At 46.3% G+C, this 21,449-nt stretch overlaps 1 protein-coding gene across 3 annotated transcripts in view; it reads right to left on the bottom strand.

Moving 5' to 3' along the window:
• BTBD11 (BTB domain containing 11) overlaps nt 1-21,449 on the bottom strand; it is a 351,128-nt gene that overhangs the window by 65,184 nt on the left and 264,495 nt on the right. For 2 of the 3 annotated variants that reach the window (XM_030821312.1, XM_030821313.1), the window contains exon 4: nt 13,376-13,528. In XM_030821312.1, coding sequence (XP_030677172.1) covers nt 13,376-13,528 — 153 coding nt within the window. Of the gene's footprint in view, nt 1-13,375; nt 13,529-13,672; nt 13,791-21,449 lie in introns of those variants that run through there. The other variant, XM_030821314.1, reaches the window with a different exon arrangement.

The raw sequence follows: 21,449 nt of genomic DNA, 5'->3' as shown, positions 1-21,449 counted from the left end.
TGGTTGATGATTTTTTTCCTTTTCTTTTGGGTAGCAAAAAGATGAACAAACTGAGAATGCTTTGTGCTGAGGTAAGTCACACTAAGATCTCCGTGCACCTTTCTAAGAAAGAAAGAAAAAATTATATTATCTCAGCAAATGGAACATGTAACGCTTGCAAAAGTTCCTAGGAGGAATCTTTGTCCAAAAATCGTGCCCACTTGCTGTTTAATCTGCTACTAAACTACAGAAAAGAACCAGCTCATTAAATCTGCCTTAGATAAGGTAAAGCAAGTGATTCCAAGGCCTCCTCCCTGCCAGTTCTTTCTGATTTGGGAGAGATACCAAAAGATAGAAATTCTGGGTCTGTCTGAATATGTTTCAAAATATTTATTTCAAAAGCGAGGGCTGCAAATACCCAGGAGAATGAAACTACGGTGCACATGTCTGAATGTGTTGTCATGTGATTTTGAGTAGAAAATGACGAGGCAGCATTATCTTGCTTCAGCATCATGGCTTATGTTCAAAGAGTAAAAAATGAGGGCCACCTCCAGAGAAGGAGTCACCTCTAATTAAGGATGCAAACCCTTAACGCATCCCCTTTGGCAGAGACTGTTTGCTGTCTTTCAGACATTACCTTTTTTATGTGTTGCTGCAGTTCTTGAATTTTTAACTGGACACATGGCTGCTCAAATAAAGACTACATTTCCCAGAATCTCTTGCAGCTATGTATGGGCATATGACCAAGTGCTGGCCAATAGGAAGTGAGGGGAAGTGATGTGTGCAATCTCTGGGGGAATGCCCTGCCCTTCTATTTTCTCTCTTCCCACTAGATAGATGTAGTTCTGCTGGGTAGGGCCATGCAGAGGAAGGTGTCACCCAAGGGATGGCAGAGCAACAAGAGGGAAGATGGCTGGGTCCCCAAGCTTGTGGAGTTGCCCAGGGTTGCTTATGTCTGGACTGTTATATGAGGGAGATTTTAAAACTCCTATCTTATCCAAGCCACAGGTATTTTGAATGTCCATTATAACTAATGAATCTATATCCTAATTAAGCCATTCCACGAATGGTTTTCAAGTTTAGATCAATTAAGTGAAGTACTTCAGTGAAGTGCTAAGTATATGCTAGCTAGTGGGCTCGGTGCTGGAGTTTCAAGATGAAAGCACACACGCCATCCACCCTCCAAGGAATTCTAGAAAGAACTGATGGCCTTCTTCATAACAGTTTTCACCAATAAACAAACCAAATTCCCAAGTGCTAGGGCAAATTTCTAGTGTTCCAGTCCCCAAATGCACTCCTAGTAACACAAGTCCCACAAGATGCTCTATCATGGGTCCACATTTTTTTTCTGCAAAGGGCCAGATAGTATTTTAGGCTTTGAGGACCACATGTTCTTTATCCTAACTACTCAACTCTGCCACTGTAGTGGGAAAGCAGCTGCAGAATACTAAACGAGTGGGAGGGGCTGTTTTCCCACACAACTTTACTTATAAAAATAGGTAGCAAGCAGCTATAGTTTGCTCACCCCTGCTCTATGGTAAAATATTTAAACAGAATAACCTTCTTTTTGAGAGTTACAGGAAACATAGGATGTTAAAAGCACTGAGTATCTTTTTAAAGCTTATTTAATTTTAAGCTAGTGTTCCTCAAATTTATTGAATCACTTAACCCTTCTTTATAATGCATATTCATATCCCAGAACTTGCTTTCTCAATGTGTTATTGCAAATACTGGCTAAGTAGATAACTTTTATTGTTAATGAATTATTTTCAGCACACATAAAATATAGAGTAATATAATGACCACCTACACGCTGACCATCCAACACAATTGAAATCATAAAGACTTACAAGCACAAAGGCCCCTGCACCCCACCTCGTGACTCCATCATCTTGTCTACCTTTCTGAGTACCCTCTCTCCTGAATTTGACATTTGTCATTCCTATGCATGCTTTATTCTTTTTACTACATATATAAATTCCTAAGAATACACAGGATGTTTTACATGTGGGTGAACTTCATAGAAGTGTTAGCATATTGCATAAATCCTTCTTCAACTTGCTTTTTTTGTATAATATTTGAGAGTTGGCCATGTAATAACAGGTCGATCTAGTTCATTTATTTTCATTGTTGCTTGGTTTTCCATCGAATGAACACAACACAATATAATTTATCCATTCTCTCTAGGCAGCTTGTTTTTTCCTCTCTTTTGCTATTACAAAATGCATTTATGAATATCCATGTACATGTCTTCTTATTTCTATATGGGAAGCCTTTCTCTAGGGTATAGACCTAGAGTAGAATTATGTCTTTTCAAGTCTACTTTGAAGTAGATCCAGAGTCCCCTCCAGTGGTGTTTAAGAGTATTCACTATTCTACATCTTTTCTTGAATTTGTTATTATCAGATTTTATTTATTTATTTATTTTGGCCAATCTGACTGGTATGAAATGCATACCTGGGTGTGATCTTGAATTGTATTTACAGGATTACTAGTGAGGTTGGGGACTTTTCACATATTTCTTGGCTGTTTGATAGAATATTTCAATGCTAAGTCTTCACAGGGAGTTCTGGCATTGGAAATGCTGATGACGCTAGATGGATGTAGTGCATTTGACTTCCTAAGGGGAACTGAGGCTGGAGGCTGATTCTTTCAAGATGAACCCAAAGGCCTGGTGCAAAAGTGACTTTCACACTTCCCATTTTTTCTTTGATTACGGCTGCCTTTCTAGTAGAAAGAACATAGGCTTTGGAGTAAGACAGACCTGACTCATATTCCAGATGGGTCATATTCTCCATATAACCGTGGGCAGGTTTCTTAACCTCCCAGAGTTCCAAGTTCCTCAGGTGTGAAGAAGAAAAGGAAGCCCCTTGTAGGGCTGAAGGAAACTGAATGGAGGTGGGCATGAGAAATGCCCAGAACTGGGTCTGATCCATGCAGGCTCTTGATTGTTCCTGCCATCTTGTGGAGATATAAGAGAGGGCATGAGCTGCAGTTATTCTTATTTCCTTTGCCCATAACATGCCTCAGTTTCCCCCACAGGTAACAGTGTCCCTGCCTGATGTGGTCTGGATATGTGTCCCTACCCAAATCTCATGTTGAATTGTAATTCCCTGTGTTGGAGGAGGGGCCTGGCGAGAGGTGATTGGATCATGAGGGTAGACTTTCCCCTTGCTGTTCTCATGATAGTGAGTGAGTTCTCATAAGATCTGGTTGTTTGAAAGTGTGTAGCTCCTCCCCCTTTGCCCTTTTCCTCCTGCTTCAGCCATGTAAGACCGGCCTACTTCCCCTTCCGCCATGATTGTAAGTCTCCTGAGGCTTCCCCAGCCATGCTTCCTGTACAGACTGTGGATCGCTGAGTCAATTAAACTTCTTTTCGTCATAAATTACCCAGTCTCAGGTATTAACAGTTCTTTAGAGCAATGTGAGAACAGACTATTACCATGCCATTTTGCATATCTAACATCTGACCACAAAGCTGAATACTTTTCAGAGCTAGAAAGGACTTTGGAGATCATTCAATCTGGTGGTTCTCAACCTTTTGTAGGGTGATTTAATGAAATGGCATGTACACACTGAGCTTTGTGATGTCTATGAGCTTTTTAAAGTATGGGACTGGTTCCTTCTTTGTTACCAAAAATACTTTTGTCCTGGCTTTGTCCTAAGCACTTTGTACTAAGCACATGACTTTGTAGTAAGTACTGCTGGCCTGACTAATTGCTAAGGAAAGATAACGTCCTCATGTAATTAATATTTTAAACTAGAGTTTGGGAGCTTTGCTGGCCTGAGGAAATAAGCATCTTGGTGAGAAATTTAATAGACTCAAGAGTGGGCCAAAAATAAATCAATATATAATCAATAAATCCCTGTTCCCCATGAAGCCAAATCCCACATGGCAAACTACATACCCTCAACACTGCCAGCCTGAATCTGAAGACTTACTTTGGAAGCAAGCCTCAAATGCCATTTAAGATGTAGTTCCCTGTGTTGCTATAAGTACGAAATGTGTTTCTGTTTTGCTTTTAACACTTTGGAAGCTCAGAACAAATTCCAAGTGTTGGCAAACTGTCTGCCGCCTGCAGTCTGGTTTCCACCCACACCAGCCTGTTGGAACTGCTGTTGTAAAGGGCACTAATGATTTCCTCACTGCCAGCCCAGTGGCCTCCTTTCTCTGCTGGTGTTGCAACCTTGGATTCTGGTGACCTCTTTCGATCTCAGTTTCCCTGGTCCCTACTACCTCATTTTCTCTGGGCTCTTCTATGACTCTGCACCACTCTTCCTTGTCTCACAGTGACTCATCTTCATCAGTCACTTCCAGGGGCAACATCCTCCACACCCATGGCTTCAACAGCACCTGTTTGCCAAGTGCCCCCAAAGACTTCTTTAGTTAAGACCTCTCTTCTGAGTTCTACACCTGAGTTCTCACTTGTCTATTAGTGTGTTTATGTAGAAGCCTTTTTGCATCTAAATTAGTAAAGAAGGCTGGGTGCAGTAGCTCATGCCTGTAATCCTAGCACTTTGGTAGGCTGAGGCAGGCGGATCACTTGAGGTCAGGAGTTCCAGACCAGCCTGGCCAACATGGCAAAACCCTGTCTCTACTAAAAAAATTACAAAAATTAGCCAGGCATGGTGGTGGGCACCTGTAATCCCAGCTACTTGGGAGGCTGAGGCAGGAGAATTGCTTGAACCCAGAAGGCAGAGTTTGCAGTAAGCCGAGATCGTGCCACTGTACTTCAGCCTGGGTGACAGAGTGAGACTCCATCTCAAAAAGAAAAAAAAAATTCATCCAGGAAAAGTCTCAGTCTGTTCACTTATAGTACCACCAACACACTTCCTGACAGCTCTCTGCATCCTTCATTCATTCAACAATTATTTATTGGGCCCCAACTATGTGCCAGGCCCCACAATCAAGGCAACTTATTTCTGCCCCGGCCTTAAAGGGAGGAGGAGGCCAGCTGTCTGGAATACAAGTCTGGGCTGTGAACCTTTCTTCTGTAATAGTCCATGTCCGCTTGTGTCTCTCCTAGCCTCTGCTCACTCTGCTCACTTGGGACAAGGCCCAGCCAATCAGGGACCACGTTTCCCATCTGCACAGGTCCTCCTTCCCTTCCGCTATCTTTTCCCATTAGTGAGCCCCTCTCTGGTTGCAAATGCTGGGTGCAAATGATGGATGTTCAACTGCTTTGATTATGGTTTAGGACTCCAGCCAGTGATGGCTTTCCAAATCTCATATTTCAGAGGCAACAGAAAACCTGAGTCACACAGAGGAACACTGGAGTCACAGGTGGGGACAGTGACTCCCAAGCCAGACAGCCCCAGCTGATTTTCTTCCAGCAGTGGCAGAAGGTCCAAGACACACCAGATCTCAGTGAGGGCTACCAACCATATCCCAAATGGTATAATGCCACATCTCTTCAAGATATTTAATTCCCCTTCTTTTCAGAGGACCATGAGGCCACTGTTTTTGGCAACCAGAAAGAACTGACCTTCTTGGTCCAGAGGGGAGAAAATAAGCTAATATTTCATGTGCATTTACTATGACACAAGTATTATGCTAAATAGTTTGTATACATTATTTCATCTAATCCTCCCACAACCTTATGAGGTGCGTATAATTATTGTCCTCATTTTACAGATACAGAAATTGAGGACGAGAGAGGTGAGTAACTTGCCTAAAGTCACACAGAGAATAAGCGGTGCAGCCAGGATTTGAACCCAGGCAGTCAGGCTCCAAGTCCTGTGGTTCTAACCACAGTGTTCTGCTTCCTTTCTGAGCAGATGCTGGAGTGTGGACTTAATTCCCTGGCAACCTTGCTCCAATAAAGAGGCCTGATAAGGACTCTCTCACTTGGATGGACAACCAACATTTAAAAAATGGAACCCGTCTGGGTGGGGTGGCTCACGCCTGTAATCTCAGCACTTTGGGAGGCCGAGGTGTGTGGATCAGCTGAGGTTAGGAGTTCCAGACCAGCCTGGCTAACATGGCAAAATTTCGTCTCTACTAAAAATACAAACATTAGCAGGGTGTGGTGGCATGTGCCTGTAATCCCAGCTACTCAGGAGGCTGAGGCAGGAGAATCACTTGAACCCAGGAGGTGGAGGTTGAAGTGAGCTGAGATCATGCCACTGCACTCCAGCTTGGGTGACAGAGCAAGACTCTGTCTCAAACAAACAAACAAAAAAACACCACACACACACAAAATGGAACCCATTAGTACTTCTCCCACATTGTCCTCTGCCGCATTTGTTAAAACCATCCCTAGCTACACACTCTCCCATGCTAGAAACTTCAGAGTCAACTTTTAATGTAAACATTTGGTGAGGGCCCTACTAGGCAAGACAGGCACATGCCACAAAACCCAACATTCCAAGTCTGTTTCCCTCCTACTACTGCCTCCCAGTGTTACGGGTTGACATGTGTCCCCCAAAAAGATATGTTAAGTCCTAACTCCTTTTCCATGTGGGTATGACCTTATTTGGAAATAGGGTCTTTGCAGATATAATCAAGTTAAGATGAGGCTATTACGGTGGGCCTTAATCTAATATGACTGCTGTCCTTATAACAAGATGGAAATTTGGACACAGACACAGAGGGAAGAGGGCCATGTGAAGACGGAGGCAGAGATTGGAGTAATGCTGCCACAAGCCAAGGAACGCCTGTGGCCACCAGAGGCTGAAAAAGTCAAGGAAGGATCCTTGACTTTAGAGGGAGGCTTTTTAAGGAGTATGGCCCTCCAGCACCTTGGTTTTGGATTTTTAGCCTCTAGAAAGGTGAGACAATAAATGTCTGTTGTTTTAAGTCAGCCAGTGTGTGGTACTTTGTAACTGCAGCCCTAGGGAACTGATACTCCCAGCTTCCCAATTCCCCTCTTTGGAGACAATTCTGGTTATCCATTTCTTATCTATCCTTCCAGAGGCAGCCTAAGCATGTACAGCAAATACACGTGTGTGTATTTCACACAAGGCCAGTGCTGACACTGTATACCCTGCTATGTATGGATTATTTTTTTATTTGAGAACATCTCAGGACCATATTTTCATTGTGATAAAATAGACATATCATCAAATTTATCACTTTACCCATCTTTAAGTATACAGATCTGTGCATTAAGTATATTCACATTGTTGTGCAACCATCTATCTCCCTCTGAAACTCTGAACCCATTAAACACTCACTCCCCCATTCCTGCTCCCCCGCGACCAGGGCCACTTGGAATATTTATCACTCCCTCTTCCTGACATTCATCACCAAGTCCTGCTGCTTCTGCCTTCTCTGTTTCTCTTGCATCCTTCCCTGTTTCTCCATCCTCACTGCTCCTGCCTTCCTCCAGCTGTCAGCATCTCACGTGGATCACTGACTCCAAGCTCCCCTGACCCTGCCCGCCTCAGCCCACTGTCCACACTACCAGCAGCCCGTCTGTCTAAAATATAGATCTGTTGTCATTTCCATGTTTACAAATCTGCGACAGCTCCTACCCCCTGCAAGATACTGCCAAAGTTCTTTTGCATAGCATAAAAGACCTTCCATGGTGAGTTCGGCCCTGCCTTCAGCTCTGTATCCAATACCTGGTGCAGGGCCCAGCCCACAGTGGGTGCTCCCTGTTTATTGAGCCCTATGCTCTCTCTGTCTGAATTCCTTGTGTTTCTTCCAACAGTTTCTCACCTTGAGGACCTTGCATATGTGGTCCCCTCTGTGTGGATTTATTTCTCTAATGCCTTTTCCCCTTCTTCCCCATTTTCACCTTCTCCACCTGATACATTTGTTTATTCTTCAGGATTTCAATCAAATGGCACCTCGGCAGGGAGGTCATTTCTTGCTCCCTCAAACCTAGATCTCTACTGACCTCTCTAGAGCAGTCACCACATTCTTCTGTAATTACATGTGGATCTCTCTGCCCACCTCCCACCCAGCCAAGCACAGAGCAGGCAAGCACACAGCAGGTGCTCCATACATGTTTGCTGAGTGCAAGGTACTAGACTGGCTCCTTGAGCAGGCTCCACGGCCTGTCTCTCACTCTGTTAAGTGAGGACAGCTGAGCCCCAAAGCAACTCCCCAGGGATCAGGGAGAGGACAGTTTCTCTGTTTTCTGGGAGGCACTAATGCATTGACATCAGTTCGGGGGAGGCAGCGGCTCCAAATGGGTCACCACGGGGCCGTGGCATGGAGTGTGATGTCTGCTGGAGGTGAAGAAGGGGTTGGCAGCCCAGCCGGAGAGTCTGTGGGGAGTTGCAGGATTTGTTCAGGGCCAGCGAAGGACAAGGGCATTCAAGGAAAGAGGAGAGAGAAGTTTCTGACTCTGTGAGAGGCTGGGGAGCTTTCCAGGGCCTCACAGAGCCACACGCTGGGCCCAGGTGCTCAGCCTCTGCAGGTGACCTGTGGAGGGAAAGATGGGGGAGGCCCGAGGTCTGAATTCAGGGGTCAACGTGTGGACATGACTGGGGGAAATGGCTGGTGCGGATGCAGCTCTAGTTGGCTTATGGAAAGCCATAAGCCCCTTGCCCCATAAGATACCAAGCCTTTCTTTGAAGCAGGAGCATGACCCTGTCCCTGCCCCTGCAAGGTCCTGAGTAGCTCTCCAAACACCTGATGGACTTGTCCCTCCCTCCTCACTTCCTCTCTACTCCCACACCCTGTTTTGCTTTCTCTGTGGCACTCATGCTCTATGAAATAATGTTGCTCATTTGTCCGCTATTGTTTACCATCTGCATTGCCTCAGTGACATTTAAGTCCTGGGCACTCCATGTATCCTGACCCCAGAAAAAGATCAGGTACCATACAGATCTCAGGAGGGAATCGATGGTAACTTTTGACACCAAGGGTTGGAATTCTCCTTATCTGGACGATCTTGTTCTCAAACGGCCATAGAGGATGTCCTGTGTGGACCGGGCAGGCCTCAGCACACCATTCATCTTCAGTAAATGAACCTGAACTTCCAGCTGTCATTATAGAGTTGTATTTTAGGAAAAGTGCTGTTGAGGCCCAGCCTTCACCTTATAATCCAGTTTGGCCCACACCAGACAAATAACGAAACCTGTCAGCCTCGAAAGGTGCCCAGGGGACCTGGGAAGGGTTGAAAGTAGCAGGTCATAGAGTGGTGCAATTCGTTAGATTCATCCCTGACCCCCGACAAGTTTCCCCAGCCCACAAGGCAGCTGTTACTAACATCTTTACAGAGGATGAACCAAGCCCTGTGAGATGGGGGAGGGGACTTGCCCAAGGTCACCTGCTAGAAAGCAGCAAACCTAGATGAGAGCATCTGTGTGGGGATTGGCACTTAGTTGGTGCTCAATAAATAGAGTGAAGGCAAGAATGTAATGACTCAGGCCTCCTGAGTCCCATTCTAATACTCTTTGCAGCTTACCACCCCTAAACTTTCCCATATCTGGAACAGCTCAAAATCTGGTTTACATTGCAGAAACACTTGCAAAAAGAGTAACAATTTTCTGGAATAAACTCGTGGTTCAAACAGCCCCCAAATCCTGTCAATAGGTACCATTTATCAGCTAAGAGAGGACTTAAGAACACCCCTGACCACCTTTATTTTAACACAGCCTTCACTCCAGAGCAGAAAAATGGCCTCTTATATGAGGAAAATGACAGTATTTACTCTGTATATTTCCGAAGTGTTTCAAAACCAGTAATTAAGAATACATAAGAAACCCTGTCAAATGTATTAATTGCTCTTTTCTTCCCTTCCACTGCCCTCCCCACTCCTTCACCTTCCAAAGAACAAGAAAAAAAAAAAAGGGAGAATTCACCAGGTTTGTATTATCTGATACTTTAATTAAGGAAGCATAAATGGGTCACCACTGTGAGCTTAGAAATGCAGCCTCATGGAATGGAATTCCTTTTTGAATAAACCTGATCACCATGGTGAGACCTTCCCATAGCTTCATAAAGACAAAAGCAGAGCTCTGGCAGCTTTTGATCAAGGTCACTCTGAAAATCAATGGCAGTGCCAGCATCAGACCTGGGAATCCTTGACTCTGGTCTCTCTGTCCCGGCTGGTATCCAGGCTGCCTCCCACCAGGAAACCTCGGCCAGCTGGTAGGTAATTATATGTGCTAATAGCCACTGACACTCCAGCCACCAACACCACGTCCCAAGTTCCTGCATTTGTCAGAACACCAAACTGCCTTCCCCTTTCTGGGGCTGTTTATTTAGAAAGAAGGAGCTCAGCTCTGACCGACTCAGAAATAGGAGCCCACCCAGCAACTTCTAAAATGAATGTCTGAGAGGGCAGAGAGGCAAGGAGACTGTATTTTTACATTATTTGCCAAGTCCTCCATTCTAGACCTGCTCTGCCTCACAGCAGCTGTGTGACCTTGGATAAGTCCCATAACCTCAATGGGCCTCAGTCTTCTCATCTGTAAAATGGGATAATAAAGGCTGTCTTGCACAGCTGGTGGGGACAGCTATATACACACCACACGGACTGTAAGTGTAAGGAACAGGGTGGGTCCCTGGTATATATCTCTTGGGTGTCTTGAATGAACAAAACTTCTTTGATCCTGTTACCTGCAAAATGGAGACAGTAATTCCTACTTCATGTCACATTAAATGAGATTAGAAAATATACATGTAGATGTATCTGTATGTTGATTAGTCTGAAAAATAAGTATTCTTTTTAAAAGAAATGGTTTATCCTTTCATGTGCTGGATTTTTTGTAGCTCATAGAACTTGTAAATCCTTCACTTACTATTTAGGTAAGCTAACTGAATATTTCAGTTTTCTCTTTGAAGATGATTTCCAAATCGAATGACAATTTTAGCTCGAACAATCAATTAGTATGTTTTCTGTACACAAATCACCATTCAGGAGACAAATGAGTCAAGAATGAAGAGATAAATGATGAAAAAGAGCCCAGGGACTCAGAGGAACCGCCTTCCTCTGCTCATTCTGGCCTGTGTGCACATCTCATTCACATCCTGAATGCCAGGGCTGAGGCTTCAAACTGGACAGGTGCTGAAATTGAAATCCTTGGTGTGACTGTCAGAATGACTATACTTGGTCGCTAGACCATGCAGAAAGAGCTCTGTGCTGAGGGAGGGGCACAGAGATGGACAGTGGCCCCTGAGGCTCATGTTCAGTCTGCAAAATTGTGAAAAGGGACAGAGCCATCCAGAAGACAGTGTCCTTTGAGAGGGCTTGTCTAGGTCTAGGGTGAGAGAGCAGAAAAATGACACATGGTTGTATCAGTGGGTCTCTGGGTGTGATATCTGGCTCCCAACTCTGTCACTTACCATTTGTGTGATGTTGGCAGTTACTTAATGTCACCAAGGCTTGATTTCCACCTCTGTAAAATGGGGCAGCACTGCTTTTCCTGGATACCAATGTTTGTTTTGAGGCTTTTATGAGAAAGTATTAAAGGCCTTCCAAAATTATAGAATAATACCTAAGTAGGAGCCTCCTCATTATTTCAGCAGTTCAGGGACTTTAGTTAAAAATGACTGCTTTATAGGCACTTAGTTCCTTTCACGCATTGTTTGAATGGATACTGCACGTTCATTATCCTACTTTGTGCTCACACCAACCTCTAAGCAGAGCTGCTATTCATATTTCCACATTACTCATGGGAAAACTAAGGTTCAGAGACGTTAACTAGCTTGCCCAAGTTTGCACAGTTGATTAACTCTGGTGGTGAGATCTGGACCCAGGCAATGGGACCCTGGAGCCCAGGCTCCTAACTTTTAAGCCGTGGGGTCTCCTGAAGGTATGACAAACAAGGAACGCTTTGTCAGTTAGCATTAAGAAAACATCTAACATTCCCTGTCACCCAGCAGTCCCGGGCTTCCTGCAAAAGGAGAGCAGGAAGTGCCAAGACATCCAGGTCGGAGATGGGGGCAATGAGCTGGAGTGGTGGGAGTGAGCCTGCACGCAGAATGTCCCCCGCCCACCCCTGAAAACAGCAGGCAGCACAGTCTGGTGGCAGAGGCTGGACTTAGAATAGGACCACAAGAGTTTCTTCCTTGGCACTTCTACCTACAAGCTGCTCCACCAATGGTTCCTAATCTGTAAAATGGGAAGATTATGCCAACCTCATGATGCCGCTTCAGGGACTAAAGGAGAGAAATCTTTTGTTGCAATTGATAACCAGCACATAGTAGGTGCTCAGTGAATGACTGTTCCCTTGCCTCTCTCTGAGTTGGGCTGTTATTGTAGGTGACAAGGTACAAGGCATGGTGGCACAGCCAGAAAATGCCCAGACAAAAATCTGAAGGCAGGAAAGCTCAGTGGTTAGAACTATGATCCCAGGGCTCTGGGCTGCCTGAATTCGTCTCCTGACTCTATTATTTACTACTCCTGTGACTTTGAGCATGGTATTTAACCTATCTGTGCCTCAGTTTCCTTACCTTTGAAGTGAGCATAATCACAGTACCTACTTTACACTGTTTGGGAAATATTCATCTATGTAAAGCACTTAGAACAGTGCTCAGCATGTGGTAAACATCCAATAAATACTAGCAATTATGACTTTGACTAGCTCTCTGCATGTTCTTGGGCTGAGGGACAGCTCCGGGCCTTCAGGGGGCTGTTGCATACCACGAACCCTCCATTTCCTTGCAGAACCCCAATCAGAACTGAAAGGGCAGAAATCTCTGCCCTTGGCCTGGTTGGATGAACTGTGGAGGAAAGGCAGTTTCCCATCAAGTGGGTAGGAGGGGATTTGAAAATGATGATAATGACACCTGGGAAACAGCTGGGAGTGGGGGGAGTCAGGAAAGTGCATGCTGTTAGGTGTGTGCGTGTGCGTGCACGCGCGCACATACACACACACACACACACACACACGCCCCACTGGGTTTGTGCTTTTTGCATTTAAAGCCAGATTATGACTCACCTGAGTGAGTTCTTTTATTTCTCTTGCTTTGGCTCAAAATGAGCACCCACGCATGGGGGCCCCTGAGTGGCCCATGAGTAATTCCCAGCTTGATGGAGGACAGCCCTGGATACAGGCCTGAGGAATGCAGAGAGGACCACTCCATCCTCACGCGAGTGAAAACGCAGAGGCGCTCTCTGACCCAGCCAGAAATTTCACTCTGCAAGGTTTGGTTAAAAAACTACAGGAAGACCGGATTTTACTGGGAGAGGAGAGAGAAAGAGAGGGAGAAGCTAGGCGCAGAGAGAATAGCCAGAGAGAAGCCACACCGACATCTGTAATCTAAGAATCGGACCGTCCTCCACGGGCCTCGCCGCGTTCTTTCATCCCTGCAACTCCAGGGACCTGCTTATTGTTCAGCCCGCGTCTGCCACTTCAACCAGGGAGCCTCCACCCCAGTGCCGCCGAGGTGTGCGGGGCTCAGGCCGCCCAGCGGGGCTCTGATTGGAGGGGTGGAGGCTGCGAGCCCGGAGCCCTCCCTCCCCCGCCGCCCCCTGCCCGCCCCCGCGCCTACCTGAGCTGCCGCGGCTCGCAGTCCACGCCGGGCAGCAGCAGCCGGGCCGCCTGGCGGACGTCGTCGCTGTCCATGGAGAAGCTGCGGCGGTGGCCGGCGTGCGCCACGGCCACCCGGATCCACTCCATCAGCGGCGGCAGCACGAGGAAGGGCCTGCGGCGGGAGGAGGGACCCGGAGACGCGCGTTAGGGCCTCCCTGGAGGCAGGGGCTGCCGGCTTGGCCCCACCCCCTGCTCGGGGGGATCCCCCCATCTCCCGACTCCCCAGCCCACACCCCGCTTTCCCTGGAGACCCTGCCTCTGAATTCCAGAGTAGTGGGAGAGCCTTTGGAGACATCCGGACCGCACTGGTGACCCCGGGGCGGGCTCTCTGGAATCCTTGGGCCTCAGTTTCCTCATCTGTAACCTGGGGATAATGTGACTAGGAAAGGCTAGGAGGTAACTGATCTGGGAATATTATCCCTCTCGGCGATCATGTGAACATAAGGATGAGTCACTTGAAGCACCAAGCGCAGGGTCTGGAGCGGCGGAAAACCAATCAGCGCCCCGTGTTATTTCTATTTGGGGCTCCCTGATTGTGGGCCCAAGCCTAAGGTGTCCGCTAGCGCTCCCTTCCCATCTGCAGCCTGGTCCCTGTCGTCTTTCTGGAGCTCTTTCAGGCTTCAGCTCTGCCCAGACAACATGCTGCCAAAAGGCTTTGGCACCTAGAAAAGGCTCTCTAAAGAGAGCCAGGTTAACAGGCAGCCTTCCCCCAGACCCAGCCAGGCTGGGCAGCCACCCAGTGGCGCCCACAATTCGAGGCCCTTTGGGCCTTGGTGACACCCCTGAAACTGAGAGCCTCAAGTTCCCTGCCTGCTAATGGGATCATGGTAGGCTGTTGCAAGCTTGTTGCAAGCATTAACTGAGACAATGCCTACGACCGAAGGACAACTTTCTCAGTGCAATGCATTTGTGCCATCTTCCTATTTCTTCCAGTGATGATAAACTGTCCTCACATTAGGATTACTGGAGAAGATTTTGAAAAAATAATGACACTTGAGTCCTGTCCCAGGGATTCTCATTTAATTGGTATAGGGTGCAGCTGGACACAGGTAGGTTTTAAACCCTCCCCATGTGAATTTAATGTGCATCAGAATTATCTGGAGGGTTTGTTAAAATACAGACTGCTGGGTCTCATTCCCAGAGTTTCTGATTCAATAGATCAGGGGAGGTACCCAGGAAATGCATTCCTAACCGGTTCCTGATATGGGTGCTACTGGTCTGAGGACTACATTCTCAAAGAACCTCTGCTCTAAAGTCATCGTGAGAGGGCCTGGGAATCATCTGGCTCTATATCCAGAGATGGTGATTGTGTTAGAGTCCAAGAAGATAATTTTGATAGGCAGCCCCTGGGATTCTGATTTAGGTGGCCCAAGGACCACACTTTGAGAAATGCACTATGTAGATGCAAAAGGTTTCCTGCCATTCAGCAGGGGTCAGACTAGCATGAAGCCAGTGGGGTTCCCTGGGTGCAAAACTGAAGGAGGCCAGGTCGTGCAAATATGTTCTTGGCATGTCTCTTGCCTCCCCCGACCCCGGGGCTGCCATTCAGTCCAGCATGGCCACCATGGCATTGAGAAGAGGATGACAGGTAGATGGGGTTACAAGTCAGCCAGCCCCCTTGAGAAATGCAGATGTCATGAGCTTCCCAGAAAGTTTTTGGTGGCAGGTGCCAGTTTTCCTACAGTCAGATCTATTTATCCAATGTTAATAATATTCAGCAGCTCAGCCATTTACATTCATTCATGGTCTCATCTGAATGCCTAGGACCAACCTCTGTGCTAGTTATGATTATGCCCACTTCATTGATTAGGAGAATGATATTGATCCAGGTTAGGTATCATGCCCTGGACCACAAGACTAGCAAGAGCTGGGAGTCAGACCCAAGTTATTTGACTACATAGCATGTGTAGAGAAACCCCATGTGATATTGACATTCTTTTGTCCAACTTCATAGCATGCACTCTGTTACCCAGCATGCACCTGTCACCCCGGGGGAGCTGATCAGGTCATGGACTCTTGCTAGCGTGCAATGGGCTCATTCCTGTTCGTGCAGCTGAGCCTCCTGTCTGTAAGCCTTCAAGCCCTTTAAAAATCCACATCCCTCTTAGCCTTCAAACCACAGGCTAAATCCCATTTCTCCCTAGACGTTCCTCCTGACTTTACCCCCTTTTGAATCCCTTGCATTGTGGGCCTCACCCCAGAGGACTCCTCTGGCCTTACCTGCTGCCTCTGCAAATACCCCATTAGAATGTAAACTCCACCAGGGCAGGGAATGGGGACTTCCTGGATCACGGCTCCTGCCGCAGCCCCAGGATGGTGCCTGACACACTGTAGGCACTTAATAAATATTTGCGCATGACACAGACTAAGATTTACCAATTTCTTACTGGGTGAAACTGATAAAATTGAGTTTCTGGACCTGTGGACCTATCTGTGGGGCAGAGTCCCAAGGATTTTCTGCCTGAATCAGCCTGCTTCTTAGGCTGTCTCCCTTATTCTCCCATTCTCTCCATCACCTAAACTGAATCAGGCACTCAATAAACACACACTGACTTGAAATTGAATTGGATTCTACTGTCTCAGGTGAGCAGAACTTATTTTTGTCACAGTGTCTCCATTACTGTTGGAAACCAGCCCCAAGTGCTCAGAGAACTCCTCTCTGGGTTAGGTTTCAGAGGCAACTCCCCCCATCATTCCTTTGCTCAGTGGCCCCAGAGCACAGTCCACAACCCTGAGTCCCTGGGGGGCTGCATCTCCATCACAGAACTGCCCTTGGGCTGCTGCCTTTCATGTTAGATGCCAAGCGAGGCCCAGGGCACACAGCCAATGCCTGGTGAATGCCAAAGAATAGCAACAAAAAAAAAAAAAAAAAAAAAAAAAAAGAGAAAAAGAAAGAAAAAGGCTCTGCTGCCTTCAAAATAACACCTTTACCAAGACAGCAGGCAAGCCCCAGAATAAGACACCTTGAACCTCAGGATTCCAGCCTCTCCTGGAATTTTCTATGTACCCACTCTCTCCTTTCAACATTGCCTTCTTTTTGTCACTCTGACCTTAATAGTATATAAGCTCATGAATTCTTTGCCAGTAACTCATTTAAAAATCTTCTTATCTTGTCTACTCAGAGGGGAAAAAATAGCATTATTTGTGATGTTTTCTTTGGAGGAATTGGAGATGGGAAAGAATTTGAGGGCCCTGAGTCAAGGAGAGGGTGGAGAATGCTGAAGAAAAAATCTTGCATTCTCTTTATACTTTTTTTTAAGAGACAATGTTCCACTGGTTGTCTCCTTTATTCTGAAGTTGTTTGCAGTGACTAAAACCCAAAAGCTTGAGGAGCTCACGGTTTAGTGAAGTCGTTCTTAGACTTTGTTGAACATCAGAATCACATGAAGAGCTTGTTAAAATGGCAACAGCCATGATTTTACATCCAGAGTTTGGCTCCCATAGGTCTTGGGGTAGGGCCTGGGCATCTGCATTCTAAATAAGCTCCCCTGGAAATTCTGGAGTAAGCCAGGTTTGTAATTCCCAACCAGGTGGCCTGAGATGAGCAGAGGAGGGAGATGGTCCACTCAAACAGGACAGTGGCCATCTACATCTTCACTGTGGTGTTAGGAGAGGTATATAGGATGCGACTAGAGGCTCTGGAAGGAAAGAGAAAGCCTTGACGGGCTTCCTGCAGGGTCAAGCCAGCACGTCAGCTCAGGAAGGTTGTTAAGCCCAGATTCAAGTAGGAGATGGAGAACATACACGGACATGGCCTTTCTCTGAAATGGTGAAGAGAGAGCTGGTGATGAGGCTGACCACCCAGGATGGAAAAGGAGTTTGGCTGGGGAGTCTGGGAACTAGAAAGAATGTTACAGGATGTGGGGAAGGCCTGGTTTGGGATTCTGCAGAACTGAATCCCAGCCCTGGATCTGCCCGTAACTCACTGGAGGGGTCCTCTGGCCCATCAACGTTTTGGCCTTCAGTGTCTTCACCTGTAAAGTGGAGTGGGTTTGGATAAGATGATCTATTTCAGGGCTCAGCAAACCTTTTCTGTAAAAGGCTAGCTAGTAAGTATGTTAGGCTTGGTGGGCCATATGGTCAGTCTCTGTTGCTACTACTCAACTCTGCCATTCCAGTGAGAACAGCCACAGATGATACACAAATGAAGGAGCTTGGCTGTGTTCCAGTAAAACTTTACTTACAAATGCAGATGGTAGGTCAGAGGCAGCTACCATTAGCCTGTTCAGTTCTTTCCAATGCTAATATTCTTCGATTCTATTGGAAAAGCCAGTTGCTGGGGCCTTAGGAAGTACCTAGTGTGTAGACTAGGGAAGATAGAGAGAACACCATGAAGGTCCTAGTGATAGGGACAGAAAGTTTTGGGAGATCAGAAGATAGGACCCTCCCACAAAGAGGTCATGGTTGGATACAGAGAATGTTGAGCCACAGGCATATCCAGAGGTAGTAGATTAAAAGGTATTGAAAGAGTTGCTGAGGGTGAGGTTGGAGACGTGGTAAAGAATGCAGAGTACGTATGGAACCTAGGAGTGAGGACATCCATGGGCTCAGGAATTCATCTCACATGCTAAACTGCCTTGTTCTAGGGTTCAGAGAAACTGCCTGTTGTTATGGGCTGAACTGTGTTCCCCCAAATTCCTATGTTGCAGCCCTAACCCCCAGTACTCAGCAAATGCCTGTATTTGGAGAGAGAGCCTTTGAAGAGGTAATGAAGTCAAAATGAAGCCATTAGAGTGGCCCTAATCCAGTCTGACTGATGTCCTTAGAAGAAGAGGAGATCAGGACACGAGAGACACCAGGGTTGTGTGTGCACAGTGGGGCAAGAGGGTGGCCATGCACGCCAAGAAGAGCGGCCTCAGAGGAAGACAACCCTGCCAGCAGCTTGATCTGGGGCTTCCAGCCTCCAGAATGGGGAGAAAATCAATTTCTGTTGTTTAAGCCACCTAGTCCATGGCATTTTGTTTTGGCAGCCCCAGCAAACTAACATACTTGAGGTTGGACATTTTGAAGAAAACTTGAGCAAAGGGTCCCCAAACCAAGAAATCCTATTTTGAGGTTTCAATCTTCAGTAGATGGGCTTCAATTGGAAGCTCAAACTCTTTAGAAAGCTGATGGTGTTTGGTTTGTTTCCTTCAACCTAGTGCAGTAGGGGATGGGGTCAAAGCCATTTGAAGATTGTGCAGTGCTGTGGTTAGGAGCACGGGCTTTGGAGACTGATTGGAACTGGATTCCAGCTCTACCTTCTAGCAGTGGGAGCTTGAGCAAGATATTTCAAGTGTCATGCCTCAGTTCTCTCATTGGGAAAATTGGGATAATAATAGCACCCACCTCAGAGGGTATGGTTGGCTGAAGAATGCCTCCCACCCTAACCCAAGATGTCCACATCCTAATCCCTAGAACCTGTGAAAGCTGCCTTAACTGGCTAAATGGACCTTGCACGTGTGATTAAGTTCGGGAGCCTCCAGGTGGGCCCTAAATGCAATCACAAGGGTCTTTATCAAAGGGAGGCAAGAAGGTCAAAGGAAAAAGGAAAAGAAGCAGTGGAAGAGGTTGGAGTAATGAGAGGAAGGGGCCATAAGCTAGGTAATGCAGGCAGTCTCTAGAAGCTGGAAAAGGCAAGGAAATAGATTCTTTCCCAGAGCCTCCAGGAAGAACCAACCCTACCTACACCTTGACTTTAGCCTAGTGAGGCTGATTTTAGACTTCTGGCTGCCAGAACTGTTAAGAGAAGAATTTTGTGTTGTTTTAAGCATCCATGTGTGTGGCAATTTTTTACAGCAGTCACAGGGAACAAATAAACAGGGTTATTGGAAGAATTGAACGGGATGATGTACGTAGCGTGGCACCTGGTACCGAGAAAGTGCTCAATAAATAGGGGCTGTTATTATCATCATCACCAACATTGTTTTTAGCATCACTCATCTTCTCTCTGCCAGGTGCAGGAAAAGGCCTTGCTACACAGAGCGACATAGAGGGATGTTTCTGCCTTTTCTTTTCAAATAGATGCAAACCTCTGCAGATGCTATAGCCTTCCCTTTGTAAACTATGTGGCCCTGACTTTTCATCTTTGTTATTTGTTGAGTGTTTCTTAGACTGGAAAGGAATTTTGATATTTGTGGTTTAGGAAGCTCATAATTCCAGAGACACAGAAAGGGAAGGAAAAGCAGCTAAATTGATAGTAGACCGTATCCGGTGCTGGTTTCTATAGCAATGCTCATTGTAACATCACTGCATCTGTGGGCACCGAAGCCAGGAATATGGTAGAGGTAAGAGGTAAGAGGTGGCCACAGCTGGTTACTATAGTGACAGCCCTACTGTGCGAGGCGTGGTCCAACTGCCCACAAGGGTGGTTTCTGCAGATGGCCTGGAGTGGGAGGAGCCAAGGTAGTGTTCTAAGTCAATGCTTCTTAAATGTTTCTGTGCCTTTGAATCACCTGGGATCTTGTTAAAATGCAGATTCTGAATCAGAGAGTCTGGGGCACAGCCTGAGATTCTGCATTTCTTTCTTTCTTTCTTTCTTTCTTTCTTTCTTTCTTTCTTTCTTTTTTTTAATAGATGGAGTCCTGCTCTGCTGTGCAGTGATCTTGGTTCACTGAAACCTCTGCCTCCTGGGTTCAAGCAATTCTCCTGCCTCAGCCAGCCTCCCAAGTAGCTGGGATCACAGGCATGGGCCACCACACCCAGCTAATTTTGTATTTTTAGTAGAGACAGGGTTTTACTATGTTGGCCAGGCTGGCCTCAAACTCCTGACCTCAGGTCATCCACCTGCCTTGGCCTCCCAAAGTGCTGGGATTAGAGGCATGAGCCACCGCACCCAGCCGAGATTCTGCATTTCTAATGCGCTCCCAAGTGATAATGCAGCTGCTGGTCTATGGAACATATTTTGCGTAACCATGACCTACAGAGAATCATGACTCAAGTCAGAAACCAGGGAAGGTGAATTCTGTTATTGTGTTTAAGTGGGGGAGAAAAAGGGGTCACAGGTCCAGGAGACAATGGAATAGAAGGGGTTGAGCTGGTGCATCAGATTGGCCGAGCCTGGTTCATGAGCCTTTGCCAAGCTGCAAGTGAGGCTGGGAAAAGCTAGTGCCTGGTGGCTTCAGTTTTTATCATAAAGGTGGGTTCTGTCTCCACTTGGATTCTCATTTAGTCTTCCAACAACCCTGTGAAGCCCTTCAGTCTTGGGGAGTTTGTTCTGAACCAAGCATTGTCTGCAGACTATTTTGTATTCATAGCAGTATTTAGTATCATCCTGGGAATACAAACACTTGAGAAAGACACCTTGTGATGTTAATTTTATGTATCTACTTGGCTAGGTCACAGTATCCAGATATTTAGTCAAACACTAGTCTGGACATTACTCTGAATTTTTATATAAGATTAACATTTAAATCAGTAGGCTTTGAGTAAAGCAGATTATCTTCCATAACGTGGGTGGGCCTCATCTGAACAGTTGGAGGCATTAAGAGAAAAAAAAAAGGACTGATTTTTCCCCGAAGAGGGAATTCTGTCAGTCAAATACATTTGAACTTCAGGTGCAACCTCAACTCTTCTCTGGGTCTCCAGCCTGCTGACCTATCCTGCAGATTTTGAACTTGCCAGTATCCACAATCTTGTGAGCCAATTCCTTAAATCTGTGTGTGTATATAAAGCGTATTAGCCAGGGCTCTCCAGAGAAACAAAACCAGTAATATATGTGTGTGTTGATCAGTCTGTCTATCTGTCTATCTGCCCACTCACCATCTGTTCCATCCATCCATCCATCCATCCATCCATCCATCCATCCATCCACTCATCCATTCCATCCACACATCCATCCATTCATCCACCCAGCCACCCATCCATTCATTCATCCACCCACACATCCATCCATCCATCCGTCCAATCTCCCCTTCTTTCCACCAATATGTACAGACATCCTATGGGTTCTGTTCCTCTGGAGAAACCTGACTGACACACATCTGCAGTGGGATTTAGTTGCATGCAGGGACATAGCCTTCTCTTTCTAGTGCTGATTCTGCCTCCCTCACCAT

Source organism: Nomascus leucogenys, chromosome 10, assembly GCF_006542625.1.
Source record: "Nomascus leucogenys isolate Asia chromosome 10, Asia_NLE_v1, whole genome shotgun sequence".
In the NCBI taxonomy this organism is placed as follows: domain Eukaryota; kingdom Metazoa; phylum Chordata; class Mammalia; order Primates; family Hylobatidae; genus Nomascus; species Nomascus leucogenys.
This window is presented reverse-complemented; position numbering and strand designations above follow the sequence as displayed.